The sequence below is a fragment of the Hydra viridissima genome, unplaced genomic scaffold (assembly GCF_058129835.1).
Source record: "Hydra viridissima isolate aposymbiotic clone 2 unplaced genomic scaffold, HvirCarnegie_v1 scaffold_4, whole genome shotgun sequence".
Taxonomy (NCBI): Eukaryota; Metazoa; Cnidaria; class Hydrozoa; order Anthoathecata; family Hydridae; genus Hydra; species Hydra viridissima.
In genome coordinates this window covers 12,296,229-12,320,673 of record NW_028324303.1, presented here as the reverse complement: position 1 = coordinate 12,320,673, position 24,445 = coordinate 12,296,229, and the positions used below count along the sequence as shown (strand labels likewise).

General features: G+C 29.2%; 2 protein-coding genes and 1 long non-coding RNA gene across 3 annotated transcripts; all 3 read right to left on the bottom strand.

Annotated features, from left to right (window-relative positions):
- Positions 1–5,032: 5,032 nt before the first annotated feature.
- Positions 5,033–6,140, bottom strand: LOC149889946 (uncharacterized). The gene is made up of 2 exons (XR_016451583.1): positions 5,330–6,140; positions 5,033–5,144 (listed from the first exon to the last, which is right to left on the bottom strand). It is a non-coding gene; the product is annotated as an uncharacterized LOC149889946 (long non-coding RNA).
- A 5,356-nt stretch (positions 6,141–11,496) lies between these two features.
- LOC145182813 (uncharacterized) lies at positions 11,497–13,162 on the bottom strand. The gene is made up of 4 exons (XM_080058065.2): positions 12,995–13,162; positions 12,579–12,889; positions 12,012–12,499; positions 11,497–11,930 (listed from the first exon to the last, which is right to left on the bottom strand). The coding sequence occupies exons 1-4, from the start codon at positions 13,113–13,115 to the stop codon at positions 11,615–11,617; spliced, it is 1,236 nt and encodes a 411-aa protein (XP_079914191.2). The 5' UTR covers positions 13,116–13,162; the 3' UTR covers positions 11,497–11,614.
- A 295-nt stretch (positions 13,163–13,457) lies between these two features.
- LOC145182814 (RNA polymerase II-associated factor 1 homolog) lies at positions 13,458–24,150 on the bottom strand. The gene is made up of 15 exons (XM_090084376.1): positions 23,982–24,150; positions 23,653–23,664; positions 23,414–23,509; positions 21,499–21,620; positions 21,349–21,415; positions 20,950–21,051; positions 20,754–20,805; positions 20,610–20,666; positions 20,424–20,492; positions 20,198–20,301; positions 20,000–20,116; positions 19,354–19,420; positions 19,215–19,276; positions 18,209–18,320; positions 13,458–13,798 (listed from the first exon to the last, which is right to left on the bottom strand). Exons 1-15 carry the CDS (start codon positions 24,020–24,022, stop codon positions 13,586–13,588), a joined length of 1,293 nt encoding a protein of 430 aa, XP_089940502.1. The 5' UTR covers positions 24,023–24,150; the 3' UTR covers positions 13,458–13,585.
- Between the last annotated feature and the right edge of the window lie 295 nt (positions 24,151–24,445).

Here is a 24,445-nt window from a genome sequence, read left to right as displayed (position 1 = left end):
AAGAAAAGGAGATATCTCAAAAATGGAAATTTGTCACCCTACCGTTTTTTCCCGTGGACTCTTTATTTTTCAAATCATTTTTTTTCTGTTGCACCAAATGGAAAATATTTCCCAACCAAGTGTCACCGAAAATGTGGTGATAACTTTTAACTCCGCGAGCAGTTAAAATTAATATTTGTCAAAGTAGAAAACTTTAGATTTTAAATGCGTGCGCTTGCAAAGATATGTAGTTTTTTTTTTGGCGGATTAAACGATTTTGCGAAAAGAAGTACAAAAAGTTGTTAAAAAAATCTGGGAAACAACGTTTTACAGAGGAATCTTCAGATTTAACGATTGCAATATTTTAGCTCCATAAAATTTAAATTATGGCGCATGAAACTAGGTCTAAGAAAGTTTCTCTGCAATCGATCGTCCACTTTTCAGATCACCTTTTATCTCAATGTTGAACCTTTAAATGAAGCTGTAGAGCTGTTAGAAATCCAGCAAGGATAAAAAATGAAAACGCAGAGGCCTATGCTAACTGGACACTCTCAACCAAAATGAAAAATATGAAGAAAAATGGGAGGCAAAGAGTTTGGCATTTTTGAATAGATCAGTAAAGAAAAGGAAGTTAATTGGCCTCAAAAAAAAACGAATGACTTGAGGTAAAAGCCATCTGAACGTCCCAGCTCAAGTTTAAAATGGATTTCACATTTGCAACGAAAAATTTCTCCTTTAGTTATGCAACGAATGGGGACGGTAAATCTTCCCTTAAGTTTTACAGAAACTGAGGGCTTCATAAGGTTCATGGGGGCAAGCATTGACTGCCGATTAAATATCAATTCTACCACTACATTCTCCATGTAATAATTTTTTACAGTTAAATTGATTTAAAACTGCTGACAACAGTGTAATTCGTCGAATATCTGTTAAATTTCAGCTTTAACACAGTAAATATTTTAGAGATTTAAACTTACTTGTTTGAGAACTCGCAAAAAAAATTGGAGCGATGACTACTCAAACATCTCCCTCATGTTGAAGGTGCTGCTTTTACGAGTGAGTTGTGGGCCAGCAGGTCGATTGACTCAACACTAACTATTCAAAACGTTAAGATGAACTTCAACTTGAAGAAGATTGTTATCAATTGTTCTTCATTTAATGAACGCGAAAAGTATAATTTATTTTAGGGATTAATTTTCAGAGATGTCTGAAAAGTGTCATTGCTTGAAGTACACTGCAGTTAAAATAATGGATCTTCGACACAGACTCCAGCATGATTTCAGCATTAAAATTCAACACGGTGTCATGTATTTAACCCACCGGTTAAACAGGATCATTGAGGCCGTGCTTAAGCTAGAAGGTGCAAATTTGTTAGCAAGGTAACCAAACAAACTACACTGTGTAGACTAACGCCAAAAGAGTCTGGCACCAAACTTACGGATCAAAACCGAAATTGACGCCATCAAAGAAAACAAGAATGCTTGCGACAAATTGAAGATGCTGTAGACAATTGATCCAGTAGCAATTCGGTTGAATAGTAACTTCATAATAATGAAGTCCATTATGAAGCTTCGGCCAGCTTTGGAAGCCATTAGACATGTTTTATGCTATTCTTTCCATTTTTTTCTGTTCAGCCGTGACGAAAAACAGCTCTGACGAACTGTTTTTAATCATGGCAACTGTTTTTCATCAAGGAAAAGGAGTTTCCTCGGAGAATTACGACACCTACAAAAAGATTTTTCTGAAGCATCCGTCACACGCGTAATGGTTAACTAAAGGTACTAGATTAATTTAGTTTTTTGTAAAAAAGGTAGCTTTCAGTTAAAACCAATTAACTTGTTGTGAAAATGGTTACATTAAATTTATTTTAGGTACTAGCAGCAAGCAAGGGGTTTCCTTTTATGTTAAGGATGTCCTTTTAATTGAAATTGAGAACTTGTAAGGGTCTTAAGACATTGAAAGCACTCAAGTCAGAAGTCAAGCCACAGGTGCTCAAAAATTAAAATCTTCAATCCAGAGGGAGTATAGAAGTTACCAAACGCTTGTTATTAGACAGTAGAATTCGAGTTATCTCAAAAGAACCATTAAAGAAATAATTGGAGAAACCATTGAAACGAGTTTCAAGTTCTATCTAAACTGTTCGGGAAATGGTTATGTGTCTGCAACATCGAAATTGGAAATCGTGGGTGTTTGTTCTAACTAAAAACCCTCGAAGCTAAAATCTCAGCGTGTGGATATGCTGTTCTTCCAACAGCTATCATTTTCTATTATATCTCATAATTCTACTTCATCCCCAGGTAAAACTTCAGCTTCAGATAATTAGTCATTGATCTAAACTAATCTAAAGTGAAAAGTCATCGTTTAATGTATCACAGTTTGCCAAATTGAGGGGTAACCTCAACTTTTGGACAGTAGCAAGTAAATAGGTATCCTATTTAAATATTCAACAGCAGCTTTACCATAGTGGACAATATGTGGGGAAAGATTGTAAAAAGTTAATGAAAAATACGGACCTCCATCAGCAGCTTCCTGAACAAGAATTTATATTTCAAGTATTTGATTTTGTGAACACTTTTAGAAAGTTCAAAGACGTTGTTTCTGCTTATTATGGAACAAGTCTGGATGAAGACTACGAAGCAAAAGTTGATGAATTTCAAAAACCGTATCTTACACCGCCTGAAACAGCTTCACCAATAGCACATAGTTTTTTTCATATTAATTAATTCATGCAGAAGGAAAAACACCCCTAGGTATTTTTAGTGAAGCCATGCACTGCAACTTCAAAAAACATTTGCAAAGGTTCAAAAGGATTTTAACTCACCCAGACTATGAAAAACATTTGGTAAACTGTCTGGTTGATTACAATAGTAAACACATCTAGGAAGTGAGACATCTGTCTTTTGTTTTATGTTAAAAGTCATTTTGGAAATTATGTTGATTTAAATATGTTTTGTGAAAATAAATTATCAAAATTTTAAGCTCTTTCAGTAATTCAGGAATCGTAATTACAGGAAGGGAACATGTGTGGGAAAAACTACTAGGATATACCATGGTTTAACTTTTTATTGACTATGTAAAATAAAGTACCAAGTTATAACAAATGTTTGTGAAATCTGGCAAATAAGGCTTATAATTACTGCCGCATATTGAAAATTATGAGTCAAAAAAAAAAAAAAGCTGTCTCCTGAAGACGTAATTAAAAGATTTTGAAAATTTTTGTGAGTCACCAGGATGGTGTCAGCTAACATCCCACCAAAGGATTTCTCTGGAAGCAGAAGTTGAGGTTAACCCCTCATTTTAGGAAATTGCAGTACAAATTATTTCTTAATTAACAAGTTTAAATTTTTAAATTGATTGTCACCATTACCAGAATTTCTTCAGTATTACTTTATTGATTTCATTTAAAGTTATGGTAATAATAATTTGGCTTAATGTCGCCTTTTTTCTTTAAAAAAAATTGAAACTTAGTTTCTTTAGAAAAGAAATTTTATTAAATGGCACTACAAATTAAATTTATTACGCAATTTTATTCACCGACCTTCACCATAAAATTTACTGCATTTACTTTCACCGCACTGTCAATTCGGTGGCAACGTAATTTTCTGAACCACAATCACCGACAATGCGGAAACAAAATTTCTTTACCGTTCACCATAAAACTCTTTCAAACTGCACTAATGGACTGCCTTAAATCTGATACCTTTACCAAATGGTTTTTTTTTAAAATAGCTTCAAAGGAAAAGCCGCAAAATATAGCCGGTTTTCTCATTTTTAAGGCTAAATTTTTTGTTTTTTTATACGTTTTTCAAGTCTTTAATAACTAATACTTATGATCGACATCAAATTTGTTTTATACTTGAAAAATACTTATCCAAACTGAAATTACTTGCATAAGAATCAAAAATTAGAGGTGGGGTGAAATTAAACCTGGTGGTCTTTATGGCTCACAGTGTGGCCAGGTTTCAAAAACAGACAGCTAATTAATTTTTTATCTTTTAAATTACAATTCATAAAATATGAAAAATTATCTGAAACCTCGCACGGTCGTTCAAACTCTTTTAATAAGCGACAGGTTAATGTGTGCAAGCGCAGTTGGATTATGAAAATTTTAGAACTTTTAAAATGGTTACGGACCTTCGTTACAGAATGAATTTTTACTTAGCGACCAATTTTTCATTACTTATCGTGTTTTTTAAAATCGTCTACGTTGATAACCAGCTTTTAGGCTGTTAGTAGTGTCTCGGTAACTTAATTTTATTAAGAAGTAAGTAAAATGAAAGGGGAATATTATTTTATGATTGAAAAGGATCTACCTAAAAAAACTTTTTCTTTGATTTGTTTACAAATTTGGAAGTCTTTTTACATTTTTTTTGAGCGGTAAAACTTAAAAGTCTTTCTACTTTTACTTATATGAATCTTTTAACCTTATATTACTTATAAAAAATCTTAGCACTCAATTTTTTTTCTTGTTCAAAATTTACATCTAACCATTGTCCTAAATTGATAACATTTTATTTATATTGTTTGTGAAATAAAAATTGTCCTTATTTAAAAAATTTTCTAAATGTTTCTAATAATTTTAAATAAAGTCTTTTACTTTATATGCAGTTTTTTATTGATTTATTAGCTTAATTTACTTCATGATAATGTAAACACTACATAATGCATGTGGTTAAGTTTGATGGCTATTCACAAGAACTATCCAAAAAGTTTTATTACTTTTAGATGAAAATCCATTACAAAATATTGAATCTTATTTACAGGGCCTGTGGATATTTGGTTGGGAAAAAAAAGTATCCTATTGGAATAAACCAAAAAAAATAACATTGAAATATGTATTCCATGTCATGTTGTCAGATTTAGAGAATGTACACTCATCTAAAATTTTTCAAAATGTTATGATACCATAAAGAATGTGATCAAAAGAATGAAATCAACAAAACTTCTTTTAAATATGAACTGGAAAACTGATTGTAATGAATGCTATTGTTGTCAGCTGGTAGAAAAACTCAGTAAAAGTTTAAATGTTACTACATCACTAAAACAAAAATAAAAAGCTTATTGGTTGCCCTGGCATTGGTAAAAAAGTGTTGTCATCTTCCACGATTGCTTCCATTAAAAAAAGGATTGTGACAGCACATGACTTGGAAATAGATATTGAAGAACTAAAAAAAGAAATCAATCCTCATTTACAGCTTTACCAGTGTAATTTTTGTGGTAAAATATCAAAACAACCAGCAACTTTAAAAAAATGTGAACAATTTATTTTGTTTTTTCTGTCTTGTGGAAAATATAAAGGTTAATCAACTCAATGAAACATTATGTCCAAAATAAAAACAGCTTATTTTACCTAAAGATTTGATATCCAGTACTAAAACAAATTCTCTTTTAATTATTTTGACTGTTGCATGTATATGTTTAATTCAATCAAAGAATGATTTAGATATTAATCATAAGCGAGTGCATCTGCCTTGATAAATCATTAATAATAGCACAATCAGCCCCATCGTTATCATCATCAATATTCTCATTTGCATCTAATTTGGTTTCATCATCATCATCATCATCATCATCATCATCATCATCATCATCATCATCATCATCATCATCATCATCATCATCATCATCATCATCATCATCATCATCATCATCATCATCATCATCATCATCTTCATTTATTTATCATCATCATCATCTTAATTTATTTATCATCATCATCATCATCTTCATTTATTTAATAACATTTCTTATTTTGATTAAGGCTTTTAATAAGCATCTATTGTCAATAAAACAACTATATAATCTAATTAGATGTAGTTATATTCTCAATAACTGTCTCTACATTATCAAACTAAAAACCAAGATTGCTGTGGCAAAGGCGTAACTATGATGAGGGAAACACACACATATAGCCTTGTCAAAACCAATTCATGAAAAAAAGTTTTTTGTAACAGTTTGATAATATTTATCTTCTCAATTGCCATTAATGTTAGTATATATTTTGATGAATTGGTAACTTGTTTGCTTAAGCAGAGGCTTAGACCAGTAACAGGAAACTCCTTACTCTTCCAGGTTTTTTTGCAATCCGCTCTAACTTTTGCTTCATATTCATGAACAACTTCTATGTATTGATGCAATGTTTCATCAGCTGTTTGGCAACTTTTCACTGGTCCAATATATATATATATATATATATATATATATATATATATATATATATATATATATATATATATATATATATATATATATATATATATATATATATATATATATATATATATATATATATATATATAAATGGGTAATAGATAAAATTTTGGCTTATATTTATTGTGTTAAAAGATAAACTTGTTTTATCATGTTTATATATACAAATATATTTTGGAAATATTTGAAAAACATTCTTGTATTTTAAAATTATAATGAAAGTTCTGGTATCATGTCAAACAGTAAAAAAAAAAAAAAAAAAAAAAGGCTTATCACATAATTCAGTGAAAAATATTGAAAGTGTTAAAGAAAAAATTAACCATTCTGTTTAGAGCACATTTTTAATCTAATTTGACCAAAATTGTAACTCAAGGAAGCTTCAAGCTAATTTAAAAAAATTTTATCTTTAAAGTTGATCAGTAAAAAGTTGCCAAACAGCTAAAAACATTGCATCAATATGTCCTTGATCCTGAAATAGCACACAAATGTTTATTGTAATACCAAACAATAAAGAGACCAAATATGAATACAAAGCAAAAGTAAATAAACCTGTAAGAGTAAGGAGTGAGAAGATAAGTAATTAAAATTAAAATAAAAACACCTGAAAAACTAAACAATTCTTGCTATTGGTTTGCCTAAGAAATCGAATAGCAAATAAACCCAATTCAGAAGGTAAAAAATATCAAAATGTAAAAGAAATACACACACAGATACATACATACATACATATGTATGTATGTATGTATGTATGTATGTATGCATGTATGTATGTATGTATGTATGTATGTATGTATGTATGTATGTATGTATGTATGTATGTATGTATGTATGTATGTATGTATGTATGTATGTACCTGTGTGTGTGTTTGTATGTTTATTTACAAGAAGAAAAAATTGAGTGCTAAGATCTGATAAAAGTATTAAATACTATAAAAACTCATCTAAATTAAAAAAAAATTGTTTAATTTCTACGCTCAGAAAATTAGATGATGTGTTTTTAAAAGTGTAAACAAATCAGCATATTCAAGAATGTTAATTTACTTAGAAAAGCGCAACTTTAAACTTTTTGATATAATCTTTATCTTATTTGAATCATTTTCTTATGCAACTGAGATATGCTTATTATGATTTCAGTTTTAGAAAGAGTTTAAAATGTTGATTTATATGGAAATATATATAAATGATCAGTCAACTAAATAAGAAAATTCGTTGCTACGGACCGTAGCCATTATTAAAAGTTGAATTTTTTAAAGTTTCTACTGCGCTTGCGTATAATAACTTGTCGCTTCTGAACGACCGTGCTCGTATTAGCATGCAAACCATAAGTTTACTAACTTGATTTTTAGATTATCTTTGCAAAAATACTAAACTTATTAAAAATTGTTTTTGGCTTCTTTAGTTTTTAATATATATTTAAAAAAAAAAATAAGTTGGTGTAGATTTATTTAAAGTTATGGCCAAGATAGCTTTTAAAAGTTTTTTTTTTTTACTACAAATTTTGAACAACAAAAAAAAACTTGGCATCTAACTCTCAAACTGGTAGCGTTTTTAATAAAGAAGATAAAAATAAATGTTCGGTACCTGACATTTATCAAGAATAAAAAAAAAATAGGACTCTCGTATTTGGAAATTATAATAATTAGATTAACTACAAAAAAACTTTTTCTTTTAGGATTTTATATGAATAAATAGTTTATAATTTTATTGAAGACAACCGAGAGTTGACACTCAATAGACAATAATCGATACATTGTGGGCAAATGATATTTCATAGATAAACACGGACTTAAAACTGAAGTAAATGTTAACCGTTAATTATTACTCTAAACTCTTCTGTTTAACAAAGCTGATGTATCTGTTTCATTTTTTTGCTTTAGCAACATTTTACTAAATAGCCTCATAATCACGTCCTTAAGACTGGGGCGCAGAAGAGAGGGGGGGAGAGGAGTCATAAGGATGGTAGAAAAACCGTTTGTCTCTTGTGAAAGTAAAAACCTTCACAGGAGTTCCGAGCTGAAAAAAATTTAAAAAATCAGTAAATTTAATTTTTCAAAATACAAGTGACCCTAAGAACATTTCACAAGCCTGTCGCACAACTTCTCAAAAACCATTGTAAAAATAGAAACAAGAGATTAGTATCGCCAATACCTGGTTTGTCAGACTGGTCACTTGAAGCTAAAGGGTAGGAATACTTTTGAAGCGTTACAAACAACCAAAAAAACGCTTTTCTCTTTGCATAAACAACCAATTTCAGAAAAAATGCCAATGCCGCAAAACAAATTGCCTCACAATTAATTTCAAACAAAGATGCTACTCCAGGTGGATTCATCAAGATATCTCAACCTAGTGAAGGACGACCTGAATTTCACAAATAATGGCATGCAAAAGCTTGCTTCCACAATCACCTTAGTTACTAAATCAAATATGTAATGCGAAACTTAGGTGCAAAGATTCAGTTAATGGGATAGCAAATATTAGAAATTTTAACCCAGTGCTCTTCTCAAGTCAACCAGAAAGTTGTTGTAAACTATCGGAGTATCTTAATGCCCGATCTCATAAATGAAGATTTTTGTAAAGAGAAGTATTCTTTGAGTATTTGATTAAGCTTAGAATTGATGGAGGAAGTGGATTTTTGAAAGAATGTTTAGAAATCATTATTTTGACAATTCAAATAATACCAGTTCACCATCAAAATGGCTTTTAACTCAAAGAGTCGTGAAGGATAATGATTAAGCAATAGATGCTTGTTACTTCTGAGGAACTGCCAGAAAACATCACAATTTCAAGAAAACATTACCACTGGTTCACACAAACTCAGCTAAATTAGACACCTCATGTGATTTGAATGTAGCAAGTATTATTTGTAGACATCAAAAATATACAAGCTCCCATTAATGTACTTGGTGTGACGTGGATTTATGTCTTTCATGTTGTGGCACACTTAGAACATTTAGATCTCCGATAATCTAAAAAAATCCGGTGATGATATCAACTAGGCTAGAGTTTTTAGTAATATAGTTCATTAGCCATCACTGGATTGGCCAACTTATTGATTTAACCATTTGTACAAGACCTTGAAAGATGTTTGGCAAAAAATTAGCCTGCTGTCAGCAGCTCTTCGTATTTAAATAGAACCATTCAATGGTAGTCATTTTATAGACAAACTTATGTAAAATCTAGACCTTCTGTAACACCTTGCTGAAAATAATTCTGGCTACTAGGTATTTTAGTTTTGTTTAAACATTTTAAAAGTTGAAAGGGTTTGTGGAAAACGCTTTTTTGACCACCATGATTATGCCAACATAGGTTTGGCCTGCATCAAAAACAGTAAGCATTTATGACCAAAAATAATATTAAAGAACAAATTATTTTAGTTATTTTTCGACACAGTATCTCACGATTTTATGCAAAGCTGACAAATTTATATTCACACTTATTAAGCTTTTAATTTTTACAAACTTTATAAAAACTCGCTAGCAGGGCCTATTGTTCGTACAATGTGGGCTTATTAGAGACAGGTGGGTGAACATTAAAAAAGAAAAAAAAAAAAAACGTGGCGCTAAATAATAAAAACAAGACCCAAGTTAAAGCACTTGTGTTACATAAACTTTCTTATTGCCAATTATTGTCGACGCTTTGAACTTATATTGCAGTAAAAATCAAATTGTTTATGCAGATAAAACTTCAATAATGCTTTAAAAATACTCTTATCTAATCTTATATTTAATGTAAAATAAAAAATAATAAAAAGAAAAAGGTTGAATGAAAATATATGTATGTTTACATATTCTTAGATGTTTATACATTCTAAAAAGAAAAAGAAAAAAAAAAAAGAACCTGACGAACTTTAGACACACAAAAATATCTTTATATTTTTTTTCTCTCATATTTAAAAATAATAATAATAAAAAGTAAAACAAGGTTTATCGGAATGGTTTTAATCAGAACGGGACGCATTTATGCAATTTGCTATGCTAAGGTAGAAAGTTTTAAAAATCATTCAAAAATCCCATTCTTTTTTTTAAATTTTTGCTGTATTACTAATGTTACTTGCTAAATGCCTCTCTAAATCAATCACGGTGTATTCTTCTATGGTGTATTGAGAGCATTTAAGACGTTCCATCATGAGCTGTTTGGAAAGTTCTTGAATTCTGCGTTTTTGATATTCAATTTGTCTTAACGATTGTCTGTATTTCTTCGATAATTCCGTAATTTTTTCTCTGTATTTTTCATTCTTCATTTTTTCATCTTTGAGACCTATCTTCAAAGCTTGTTTTGAGGAAATATTTACGAACTCGCAATCAAAACAAGGAGGCTTACACTGGTGTATTACAACATAATCAGAAATTGAAAACGAATGATGAGTTCCTAATTCTATGTTATCAATGCACGGTAATGAAGAGGTGTCAAGGTTAGGAACCATTGGTAATTGATCTAACCTTACAGACAAATATTTTATGTGAGAATTTATCTTGAAATTTGCTAACTTATTTGTAGGTTTATTTTATTCATAAGATGTGATAATTGAAAAAGAAATTAAAAAAACTTCGAGATAACTATTTAAAGCAATCTCAAAGTTTACCATTTAAACGACTTGGTTATCACAAGTATGGTCAGAGTATGAATCTTTTCAGAACAAAATACAAAATGCAAACGAAGAATGTAGTTTATAAAAGCGTTATTAGAATTAATGTTTAGAAAAAAACTCTACCTAGAGAGCACTGATGATGTTTTCAACCCACGTTCTAAACAGACTTTTCGATGTTCTTATTAACTTCCCAGCAAAACATCGGTTTTTAGCTTAAAATTTCGAAAGAGTGATCGTGTTTGAACAGCTGATGTTATAAAGTAAAAAGAATAAAAAAGAAAACGGCGAAACGCACCAAAACCGTATTCATTATTTACATAGTACTATAACGTTTTAAGTAATCAGTCGATTTTGCGCTCAGCCAATGAAATGCTCGCAGTTTAATCAATATTACAGGTAACTTAATCGTTGTTAAATTATGCATTTTTTACTCCAAAAGACATTTTTTAACGTAATACACAAGAAAGACATTCATACTTGATGAATGCAATTACAAAAATACTACGAAAATATAAAGGTTGTTTACAACAAAGCTGAAAAACCTTGCCAAATCGAAAAAAATCAACATCAACAAATTATATTGGTGGAAATCAAACGATAGTAACCGATGGAGTCGAGGCTTTCTGCCAATAACTTACTTAAGAAATTTTGAGAACAGAAGACATTAGTGATTCTAAAGATTATCATAACGATCACCTTTTGATAAAGTTAAGTAATAATCACATTAAAAGAAATATATTACATAATTAAAAAACTGTTTACATATATAAAAAAACACTCCAATATACTAAATAATTTATTAAAAAAAAACATTTGTAATATATTTAATTCTTTTAACTATTTAGAGTCGATCGGCAACTTAATACCCATATCATGACAAACTTCTTTTATAGCCACTAAAAGATCCTGCATATCGCGAGCCGATAGGTTACCGATATTGCCGATTCGAAAACAATCTGCATTCGTCACTTTTCCCGGGTAAATAACTAAATTTTTATCGTTAAGTCGGCTATAAAACTCGTTAAAATTGAATCTAGAATCTATAGGATACCGGTAGGACGTAATTATATATCCAGAGTGAGCATCAGAAAGGAATTCTTTAAAACCTAACTTGGCCATGCCTTCGCGCAAAACATGTCTATTTTCTTTGTATCTAAAGAAATTATCAAAACGTATTTTAGCTAACGAAAACATAACACAAGCTGAACCAAAACTCAATAATAAAAAAAAAGACCTCTTAGCGCGCCCTTCTACTCCTCCTTCCGCTTCCCATGTTTCAACTGCTTTTTTAAATGCTAAGATACAATGGGTAGGTGGCGTGAAGCGAAACTGACCAGTTTTTTCTAAACCAATGTACTGCTCAAACAAATCCAAACTAAGTGACCTAGAGCGTCCTTTGCATTCCAACAACCTTTCTTTACGCGCTACTACTATACCGAAGCCTGGAACACCTTCGATGCATTTATTAGCAGAAGTAACAAGAAAGTCAATATTCTTCATGTCGATAGGTATTGCACCAAAGCTGCTCATTGCGTCAACAAAAAAAGTAGCACGAGGGGCATATTGTCGAACAAGTTGCGCAACTTCATGGATAGGATGAATAACTCCGGATGTAGTCTCACAATGAACCATTGCAACGTTTGTAATACTTTTGTCACGTTTTAGCACACCTTCTATTACTGTTAAATCGCATTTCTCATCCTCCTCAAATTCCAATACAACCTAAAATAAATTTTGCTCAGGAAAGTCAAATTAACATGCAAATAGTGGACAAAGGTTGAAACTTTAATAAAATATTTACAGTATCAATATTTGAATATTTAGCGATTTCGATCATTCTTTTTCCATAAGCTCCTGCAACAGCTAGTAGTAACTTGCCATTTTGCTTAGGTACAGTTGTCATGATAACAGCCTCAACAGCAAATGTTCCGCTTCCTTGAAGAGGTATCATTGTAAAATCTCCAGTCGATATCTTAGCTACTTCGAGTACCTTTTTTCGTATAAACTTGATTGTTTCTACAAACTCTACATCTCTACTACCTAAGTCACGAAGCATAACCTTTTTTGTCTCAAAGCTAACTCCGAGCGGTCCGGGAGTGAATAAACGTTTCTCTAAAAGAAATAGAATAAAAAGTTACAATAAATGATTTTAGCAAAGAAAATCTGTAATTTCTATAACCATAATTTAGAAAAAAAAAAAAAAAATCTTGAATTTACCTTGCAAACGAGATGATGAAGTGGTCATTGTTACAATTGGGATGCGCGCAGAAACTCGTAGCTTAGACATATAACTTTGAGTAAACAAGCCTAATTTTTGCACAACCATTGCGCGATTCATTTTATTATCGACACCAGTGAAGTAAAATTTTTTATATAACAAAGTAAACTAAAAGAATGTTAGGATTAAAAAAAGACATTTAAATGATTTTTACCATCAGACGCCTTCAACAGAGAACAATCACCGTTAAACATAGAACAATGTATTTTTAAAAGGGCAAATCAATTCGAATTCTTAAAACAGTAGCGAGATTATTTACTGCTATGATATATCTGCGTATAGTATTTTTATTATATGTACAATCTAAAAGAGAAACCCAATTCTTTAGATGAACATGAAGGTCGTAACATGAAGAACATTAAGTTAAACTTTTTTTTTTTTAAAAAAAAAAACAAAAAAAAAAACTTTTAACTGTCACTAATTCAGTGTTGGACAGTATTTTTATAGTTTTAAATATTATTGTAAAAGAAATTCCTCTAAAATGTTCAAATAAATAAAACGAGTTCGAACTTTTTATTCTTAAGTGTCATTTAATCATCATCTTCATCACTTGAGCTAGAACCAAACAAATCACTTGCTGAGTCAGATTCATTTTCATTTTCAAGCTGGGGTTGCTCACTCACAGACTTTTCTAACTGTTGAGACTTTTCATTTTTATTGTCTTCTGTTTGCTCTTCATCTGGTTCTTCTTCTTCCTCTTCGTCATCTGGTGCCAAGTTCTCAAGTTGTACTAAACGTGCATTCTAAAGGAATTTTTTTAGTAAATAAGCACATCTAATAAATAACCTTTAACGGGTGACAACTGAAAAACGAAACTGCATTTAAATACACATTTCTCTTTTAAGGTATAAGGTAAAACAAAAAGAAAAAAATCTTTCAGAAAATATTTTTATTCTAGTTTTTAAATTTATGTTTTTTTTTTATAGAAACATTGATAAAATAATAAGTTCAAAACAAGAAGAGATTAGAAAAGTTGTGCATGATTTTTTCTTAAATTACAGAAATGTAGGTAAAAAGTTCTCTTATGACCACTTTAAAACTAATATACCTAAAAGTAATATCTACAAGACGATTAAACGTGCTGAAAGTGAATCTAGTTACCAAAGAGTTCAAGGAAGGGGAGAAAAGGCTAAAAAAATTACCAAGACAAACATTAAAAGGCTCAAACTTATATTTGACAATAAAGACGGAGTTTCTCAACGACAGGCAGCTAAAAAATTCAACTGTACTCAGCAAAACATGAGTAAAACATTAAAAAAAAAAAAAATTAAATCAAGAAAATAAAATGAAAATTTTAGAACGTTCTGACCAGCAAAACCAGTTACTAGAACTAAGTGTAGTTGATTGTGTCAGAAATTCAAAAATCGTAAACCAATCGTTGATGATGAGTCTTATTTCACATTAAATCACTCCAGTATCAATCGAAATGATTTTTTTTATACTAGTGATGTAAAATCCATTCCATCTACAGTTAAATACCAAACAAAACAAAAGTTTCAAAAAAAAATTACTTCTATGGATTGCTTTTTCTGAAAATGGCAGCCCTATTTCTGCCTAGTGGGACTGGCTGTGAATCAAGAATTTTACTTAAACAAATGCATTAAGAAGAGACTTATTTCATTTATCGATAAGTATCATTCAGATGGTGCATATGTATTCTAGCCCGATTTGGCATCATCTCACAATGCAAAAACAGTAATCACGTACCTAAACAAGAAAAAAGTGCATTTTGTTGAGAAAACGAATAACCCTACAAACTTGCCAGAATCGTCTTATCCAAAATTTTTGGAGTATTTTGAAAGGCCTTGTCTACAAGAGTAGTTGGCATGCAGAAAAACTTAAAAAACTACGCTCTAGAATCAAATATTGCCCTTATAAAGTTGATAATGAGCTCTTACGGAGTTTAGCTCAGTCTATACCAGGCCTAGTTGATAAAGTCAGAAGGAATGGTTTAATTGAAGATAATTAGAATAAAAATACTTTCTAAAACATTTTTCTTTTTTGTTTTACCTTATACCTTAAAAGAGATATGAATCTTTAAACCCAATCTCGTTTTTCAGTTGTCACCCATTATTCGTATATTACAAACCGTTTACTTAATGCAAAAAAAAAATCTTTAGTAATAACAAAAAAACGACAAAGTGAAACCGGGCTTCTACATTTCGTTCCTGCAATAAACCTGAAGTTTGAACAAAAAAAAATCGTCTTTCAAGTTACATTTTGTTGAATAAAAGACGCAGTTGCTATTAGAAGAACTTTATTTTATCGGCTTCTATTGAATGGTTTTCGCGCGCTAAAAAATTTAATACTCTCTTGGAAATTTATGATGCATAATTTAAGAAAACTCTAAATTATTTCAAGATACATATCTTATTGAGTCTTTAACTGAATTATAAAGAACCAAAATGCAAATTATAGATCAATTATATTTTGATCTTAAGTTGATAAAAAAAAATAAAAAAAAATTACGTTGAATCAAATTATAGATCAATTGTATTTTGATCTTAAGTTGATAAAAAAAAAAAAAAAAAAATTACGTTGAATAAAATCTCAAAGATTAGTTTTTCAAAATCTAATTAAAGTTTGAACCGAGTACTACTATAAAAGTTAGAACAATCAGACTCTGCGAAAAAGAATCGCCGTTTCTTTACCTGATTTAATAAGGGCTTAAAGGGTTTCTTTACCTGATTTAATAAGGGCTTAAAGGGTTTCTTTACCTGATTTAATAAGGGCTAGTATAAATTTCTTTACCTGATTTAATAAGGGCTAGTATAAATTTCTTTACCTGATTTAATAAGGGCTTGTATAAATTTCTTTACCTGATTTAATAAGGGCTAGTATAAATTTCTTTACCTGATTTAATAAGGGCTAGTATAAATTTTTTTACCTGATTTAATAAGGGCTAGTATAAATTTAATAAGGGCTAGTATAAATTTAATAAGGGCTAGAATAAATTTAATAAGGGCTAGTATAAATTTACAATAAAAATCTTTTTTTTTTTTGATCCGAATATTCAAAATATTTATCTGTGGTTTCTATTTTAAAACTGGAGAAGTTTTCAATTTAATAAATTCACATTCAAGATAATTGATCTCCAGTACAAAACTTATTTACTACTAATTCAAAACTAACGATAACTCATTTTAATTAAGTTACAGGCTGAATTAGATGAGAATTGGAAATGTGGGATCTCGACTTATGGGTATCGAGTACAAAATTAGAAAAATGAACCACTGTTCCCCAAAATTACATTAGGCCCTAACCTTCATGACCCGAGAAAATCCTTTGGGTTGTTGAAAGAGTACAACTTTTAGTTTACAAAAATGTAAACCTTAAAATCAGACATTAAAGTGTGCCAGAGAAAATTGCATTTAAAATTTCACCAAAAATAAGATTTTTTATGGCCCAAATGACAACTCAGTTTTGCATTTTCTTTAAGTATATCAAAGACATTGTTTATCAACTTTTTGACAAAGATGTTTTAACATTTTATATAACAGGTATTTAATAAACATCAATTTAAGACAAAAATTTTTTTTAAGTTTAAAAGGGCTAGAACCATCACATTTTGAGAGGCTAGTAAGCAATAATTTTTCTGTTAGAGTTCTTTATTTGATAACAAAAATCATTTTAAATAATTGGCATATGAGCCAATTAATTGGATGCTTTACATCTGCTTGGCATTGAAGTCTGCTAAACAGTATGTTAGTCTTGTTCTGTAATTTGGATTTGTGGAGTCTAATTTAAATCAATCCCAACAAGCTTGAAAAGTGTGGTGGAGGACTTCAATAGTCTGTTCACTATAAATTCCAAGTGAGCATCCTTTTCTCTGAATGAAATGCTCAACATGATAAAAGACAGCATGAACTTTTGGGGTTGTGTTAAGGCTAGCTGAAAGAAATGATGCTTGGGACATAACTTGTTTCCAAAACAAGATTCAACAACTTTGTTAAACCTTTACAAAATGTCAATTATTGGAATGGCTTTGTATGCTTTCAGAAACTTTCAGCACATTGAAGATGATCAGATTTTTTCAAAACTTTTTGGCAATCAGGACCATTGAAATGTCCACCATGGTAAGGCTAAGGATTAATGTGATTATTTGTCAGCCATTCATTCATTTGTCAGATTGATTATTTATTTTCCCTAATTCTTAAATTCAAAAAGACAATCAGATTGAATCTACAGCACAATAAATTTCTAAAAAAAATGTGATCCGAAGGTGATCACAAATAATACTGATTATCTATTATAACATTATAGATTACGTATGGTTAATTTAAATGTTGCATGCTGTAAAAATGCCAAACTGAATTGTCATTTGGGCCATAAAAAAAAACTTATTTTTGGTGAAATTTTAAATGCAACTGTCTTAGGCATATTTTAATGCCTGATTTTAAGGTTTACATTTTTGTTAACCACAAGCTATACTCGTTCAACAATCCAAATGAGGTTAGGGTTAAATCCAATTTTGCGGAACATTAGACTGTTACTATAAGGAATAGGAAAGCTTGGAAGCAAAGTAGAGATTTCATAGACAAAACATTTATTGAAATTGTAAACACTCATGAATAGAAAGAGAATGAGTAAAAGAATAAAAATAAAAATGAAGTGTCTTCGTAGAGCACAATGTGCTCTACATAGCCATAAGCTGCTCAGAGCGCAATATTGTACACGCATGCGCAATTATTTTATTATACCAGTGCGATTTATATTTCACAATAAAGCTGGTTAGATAGGCGGTTAGGGTTAGGGTTAGGGTAAGGCTAAGGGTTAGGGATAGGGGTAGGGATAGGGTTAACATCAACCAGATTTAAAAAAAAAAAAAAATTTAGCGCATGCGTACAAAGTATTGCGCTCCGAGTAGCATATGGCTGCATAGAGCGCATTGTGCTTCAAGTAGCAACAACCAAACAAAAAAACAGAAAAAGTGAAAGTGCTTGATTTTTAACACTTTTAAAGCATAATTTATATCCTTTAATCCATATTGATATTGATTCCATTGATGATAAACTTGCAACCTCTTAAGATGAAATTTTTTAAAACATAATCAAAAAATCTTACAACAAAATATTTTTTTAATCCAATAAAAAAAAAATATGTTTTTGATGAAATCATATTTTTTCTCATTCTAAATTAAAATTGGTATATACCTGAAGTTTGATTTCATTTTCAGTTGGCTCACGATTCTTTACAATTAATTTTGATACTGAAGAAGATATACCACCAGCTCCACCTCTGCCTCTCCTTTTATTCAAACGGACTCTAATTATAATAAAAAAAGCCAAAATGAAGATATTAGTAGCCACGTATTTCAAGTACATAAACAAATACACAGGGAAAGGAGAAACTTAAACAATTAACTTCTAGTTGTGTTAGGAAATGTAACCTGGTCAAGAGTTTCATGCAATGCAAATAGGTAGCTAGTAAGATGAATAAACATTTTCAATCAAAAGAATATTACTTGATTAAACCATGAAAACCTAATCAGCACTAAAGCTTTAATTAACAATTTCTTTAAAAGGCTAATATATATATGTATGTATGTATGTATGTATATATATATATATATATTAGCCTTTTAAAGAAATTGTTAATCAAAGCTTTAGTGCTGATTAGGTTTTCATGTTTTTTTTTTTTTTTTTTAATTGAATATCAAATTCATTTCATCTAAATATATCCATATTGAAGGTTTTTTTAAACCCTGTAAAAAAAAAAAAAAAAAAAAAAAAAAAAAAAAAGAAAAGAAAAAAACCGCATTCCCTTTGTGATTGAAAATTTATGCGACTCAAATATTATTAGATGAACAGCCTTGTTAGATGTCTGCTGATTCGTCACATAATATTGAGAATACAGATAAAACTATTGGAAACTAATTTTTCTTCAATAATCAATTCTAAAGTTTTCCAATACTGTAATACTGCACTTTTTAGCAATTTCTTTACCAGTCAGATTTTTCACAATTATTTCTACAAAAAAGTTTCACTTCCTAAAAAAGCTATACACACATAGTATTGAACTTTTTCCTCACCTTTCACATATGTAAACCTATATTTCAGGTATTTTAGATTAAACATTAAGTAGGTTTTTCTATAGGCATAAAAATTTCGAGTTTATGCAGAACTCTAAAGAAAATTAAAAAAGAATTCACATAAATACCTAGTCTGTAACTCATTGTAAAATACACCTTCATTCTCACGAAATACAAAGAAGTAGTTCTCCTAAAAAAGACATTCAAACTTTAAGTATTGCAAGCTTTCATTAAACTTGTGTAATACCTGAAAGTATTCTCTTTTACCTCAAATCCTTTGATAGCTTTATTCTTAACATTCCAGTTATACTCACGTGCTAATTTATACTCATATCTAAAATAAAATGTGCTTTTTTAACATAAACAATTTATCATGCATTTATTTCATAGATTACCTATATTTGTTATAGTTGGATATAGTTTTAATATATAGTATATTTTCTTTAACCCTTATACTAATTTTATCAAAGTTTGAATTAAATCTCAGTTATCACACAAAAGTAGTGCAAAAAACAACTAAAGCTAAATTCTAATTCAGAAGGTGTGGACTAAGGATATGTTAGAAAACAATAAATTTTGAATAATTTCTAAAATATATTCTTCATTTGATGGCTATTGATAGGAAAAAATGTTTGTTCACCTGACAAAAATTAAATTTACCTCTTTTCTTAAGTACTAAGAGCTTTTATTGCTGAAACTATAAAACTTCATAACCCAAAATTTGGACTTTTTAATCACACTATCCTACTCTTGAACAGTTGTTGTGTTTTTCTATCAATTTTTTTTGTACTTGAATCCTCTGTAATTAACCATTCTACTTGTGAATCTATTCCCAATTTCCTAACTGTAGCATAATATAGTGCCTTGCACAATTGAAAGATATTTATTTGATATAAAATGCAAAAAAACTTACTCTTCATCAGGGTTAGGTGGTTCTGAGTTTTCTAACTCCTGCTTTCTTTTTTTAAGAGTTGCATCAGAAGGAATAAAATAAGCCACAAATTGATCACCACTTTCGTCTTCCATTCCTCTTTTATATAAAAAAAAATCCTTTTAAGCTTTAATACGAACAGCAAATTGCTTTATGAATATATCTTTAGTTTAGGAATACCTGATCATTCCAAGTGACATTTGTTCAACAGTTGCAGGGGTTGTCTTGCCACGAGGTGTTGGCTCAGTATCAAAGATGACATGAGCACATGGCATATGCCAGAACTAGTCAATGTAATATTAATAAAAGTCATTCATATCATTAAATTTTCTTGAAATTTTATCTTAGCTATATATTATATCAGCTGTTGCTTTGATTTAGTTAAATTAAATTTAGATGCACCAACCTGGAAGTCTGGAAAAACAGGTAAAATTTCAACAGGCTTTATTTTAGGATTTGTATCATGACGAGTTATCTAAAAGTAATTTACTTTTTTTTTTTTATTGAAACGTTTATGTCAGATCATTTTAAGATTTACAAAATGAATAAGAATCAAAAAAAGAAAATTAAAAAAATTACAATAAATATTTACTGGTTTTTTGGCAGCTTCAAAACTTGCTTCAATGGCTTCTATTTGTGACTCTCTATCCTGTAAGAATGGCAATATTTATAAACAATGTTTTTTTTTACAGTTTCTAATTCATTTTTTGCTGACCTAATACAACAAAATCCAAACCTTATAGAGATCAATATCAAGCTTGGATTGTTTTTTTGCTGAATAACCAACTCTGTAAATAGTAATCTACTTTCATTAACAACAAAATTCAGATAATATCTTTTTTGCTGCACAGGTTACCAAAATATACAATCAAATAAAAGAAAATGGCACAGAAGTAAGACAAAAGCAAAATTTAAATCTAAAAATTGATTACTTTGTTTCTGCCATTTCACTACTTGTTTGAAACCTATTGTACTCGGTTGATATATACTCAGTTTTACGAAGCCACGATACTGTCTTTGTATGTTGTTGATGCCTAATCATAAGATCATCATGTCAAAATTGTTAACAATTTATCAACAACATCATATAATAACTTAAACATGTATGTACTAAAACTTATAAAAATAAACCTGATTTAAGAACATATTGAAAATGTCTTAAATATTGAAAATGTCTCTAACTGCTTTGATATTAATCTACTGATATTATGTGGTTTACTCAAAATTTTAGTTGAACATTATTTTTTTGAAATCTATTTTTAGAGATATAAAATAAAATTTCTGTTGAACCTGGAGACAACTTTATAAAGAGTGCATCAATGACAACGAACCTCTTTTGATCTGCTTGTGGAACATGATCTTCTTCTAAAAGCTTTTCATCTGCAGGATCTAATTCAACTAAAAGTCATCTGTACTAAAGAATACTTCTACAAGTCTTTAATAACAACATTTTAAAATAGTGTCAAAAAAATTAAACAAACCATTTGTATCAATATCATATGTTTCTGGATTTATTAAGTCAATAGAAACGCCTAGATCTGGCTCTGTAAGTAGTTCATGCTTATAATTTCTCTCTAAAGAGGTTGGCTTGTATTCAATAAATCTAAAACAAAAATAAAAAACTTGAGGAATTTTCTAAACATAGAAATCATCTGAATATAAAATTCTAAACACAGCAGTTTTCTTTTACTAATGATTGCAAACAATATTTTGATTTCTACATGTATCGTAAATGTTAATATTTGAAAATAATTCTTAAGGTTATCCAATCATAGGACAATGTGGCATGCTGAATTCCATAATTAATCTTAAAATACTTCTTGATATTTAATAGCTACAAAGTTGGTGGAACTTTTTAATGATTTTTATTGTATGAAACAATGTATAAAAAATGATTGCATATGGTTCCCTACATTTATTAAAAAAATTCTAAACAATTATAATCATTTTAAATGACAGGTAAAAGTGACTCCATGCATAAAAAAATGCCAGCATTGTTAACACTTTAAATGTAACATTAAATCTCAAATTTTATCTTTATTATCCCTTTTCCTGTTTGTGTTGCATATTTGTAATAAATGATTTGCTGATAAATATTTTAGTTGTAAAGCTTATCCACAATATTAGGTGTTTTGAAATATGTATTTTATATCTCTCATTTTTTTATTTTGATGCAAATTAACCACATTACATTTTCATTTGAATAATGGCAGCTTAAGAGAAGTTTTTCCTTTTGTAGTTTGATCATAGTGTGCCAGATAGAGGGTTATTATATATCAAATTTTAATTCTATTTTATAAATTTAAAAAATCACTTGTCTAAACATCTTAGTAAGTTATATTTTTAAACATCTTAGTAAGTTATATTTTGCGGTTCTAATGCAGTCCTAACAGCATGTAATCATAAAAATGTAACGATAAAAAGATTTATTAACATATTAATTACTATTATTAATTATTTTTATTATAATACTAAATCTTTAAAAAAATATAGTTAAAATCTCTTTAAAACCAATCCTAAAACCACTCCAAAAACCTGAACAACTGAGGGATGTCACAAAAGTAAAAACCTGAACAACTGAGGGATGTCACCAAAAGTAAAAACCTGATCAATGAAGGATGTCACAAAAAGTAAAAACCTGAACAATGAGGAATGTAACAAAAAGTAAAAACCTGAGCAATGAGGGATGTCACAAAAAGTAAAAACCTGAACAATGAGGGATGTCAAAAAAGTAAAAAATTGAAGGAAGGTGCAAAATGAAAATTTGGATACTTTGATCTGAAAAATGGAAAATAATTATACAACTAAGAAAATTTTACTGTTGATTTTTGTTTGTTTTGTTTGGAAAATCCTTTTGGCTGTCAATAAGTTGACTCCCAATAGGATTTTCGTTAAATATCCGAAAATTGTTTCCACATTTTTAGGTTTGATTTAATATAACGGGTCAAAATACAATTATTTAATTTATTTTGAGATATTTTTGAGGTGATTTATTGTGTTTTTTGATGTGTCAGCCACCAATGGTCAACGTAGTGCCAATGGTAAAATATTATAGATGGCAGAATGACAAGCCAAAGTCAGTTATGTCGTGTCAGCCACTGTTTGCTGACATGGCAGTCAATGTGTTCTGAACTGAAATCAATATGTTCTGAAAATAATCAGAACTGAAAAATGAATTGAATATTGAATTGCTGTATTGTTAATTTTACGAAAAAATTTTGTTTTATTAGAACTGGAACCAGCTTTGAAAAGTTCAACAAAGAAAAGCTGGTTCTAGCTACATTCTTTAATAGAGGCTGTACAATGTTAATCATAATCAAACTTTTATATCTTGATTAAAAAAAAATTATATAAAGTTATTTTGGCAACTAAGTAACATTTATAAAAAAATTTAACCTGTTTGCTTCAAAAGGATATGAGATGAATTTTCCATCAAAAGGAATATCGGGTAAAAAATTTGTGTATTTAACATTGCATACAAATCCTTCTTTACTATGAAAAAATAGAAAAGTATATGAAAAAACATTATTATTAAAATATTTTTATGTTAATATTTTTAATTTTAATTTTTCAATATATAAAAAACTATATAAAAAAACAAACATAATTTTACACTTTACACTGTCAAAACTTACCCTTTCTCTGGGCTATAAATAAACAAAAAAAAAATTATAAGATTTAAAGTAAAAAAAACAAACAAAAAAAAAAACAAAAAAAAACACAACCAACAAAATTATCAGCATAGATCAAATGAGTAACCTGCATAACTACTTATAAAAATAAAATAAATCAAGACCTAAAACAAAAAATTTTGTGAGGTATGATTACCCTGATTGACCGGGGGGTTTTTGATTTTCAATTATTCAATTAAAATATTTTTAATTTAAGCACTGATAACAGTGATTAGAACTAAAAACACAGTTCATTTGAAACTTTAAAAATAATTCAAAACCATAAATCTTACTCTTTTCGACTCACAGGTGCATTTTGGATAACAGGTGGCATAATATTCTAGCCTTCAATAAATAAATTATATAAAACTATAAACATATTCTTTGAATAAGTAATTTATCAGAACTTTTAAATAACAGTAGATATAAAAACAATCAAACTAATGTATTAATCAGTATATTAGTATATCTCATTATATATTCTTTTAAATTGTTTAAAAAAATCCAGCAGTTAAAATTGATTCATATCTATTTTAAAAACAATTACTATGACTTTGTTATTTATATGTAAACTATCATTTTAATATATATATACACTGCAGGCCAAAAGTTTCCGGACACTTGATATTTTTATATAAAAAGCTAAAATCTATCCTGTATCATTAAATTAATCAATAATGTTAATTTATAATACTTAAACTTACTAATTTTAAGTGTTTATGTAAGTTTTAGGTCAGTACTGACTTCAAACTTACAT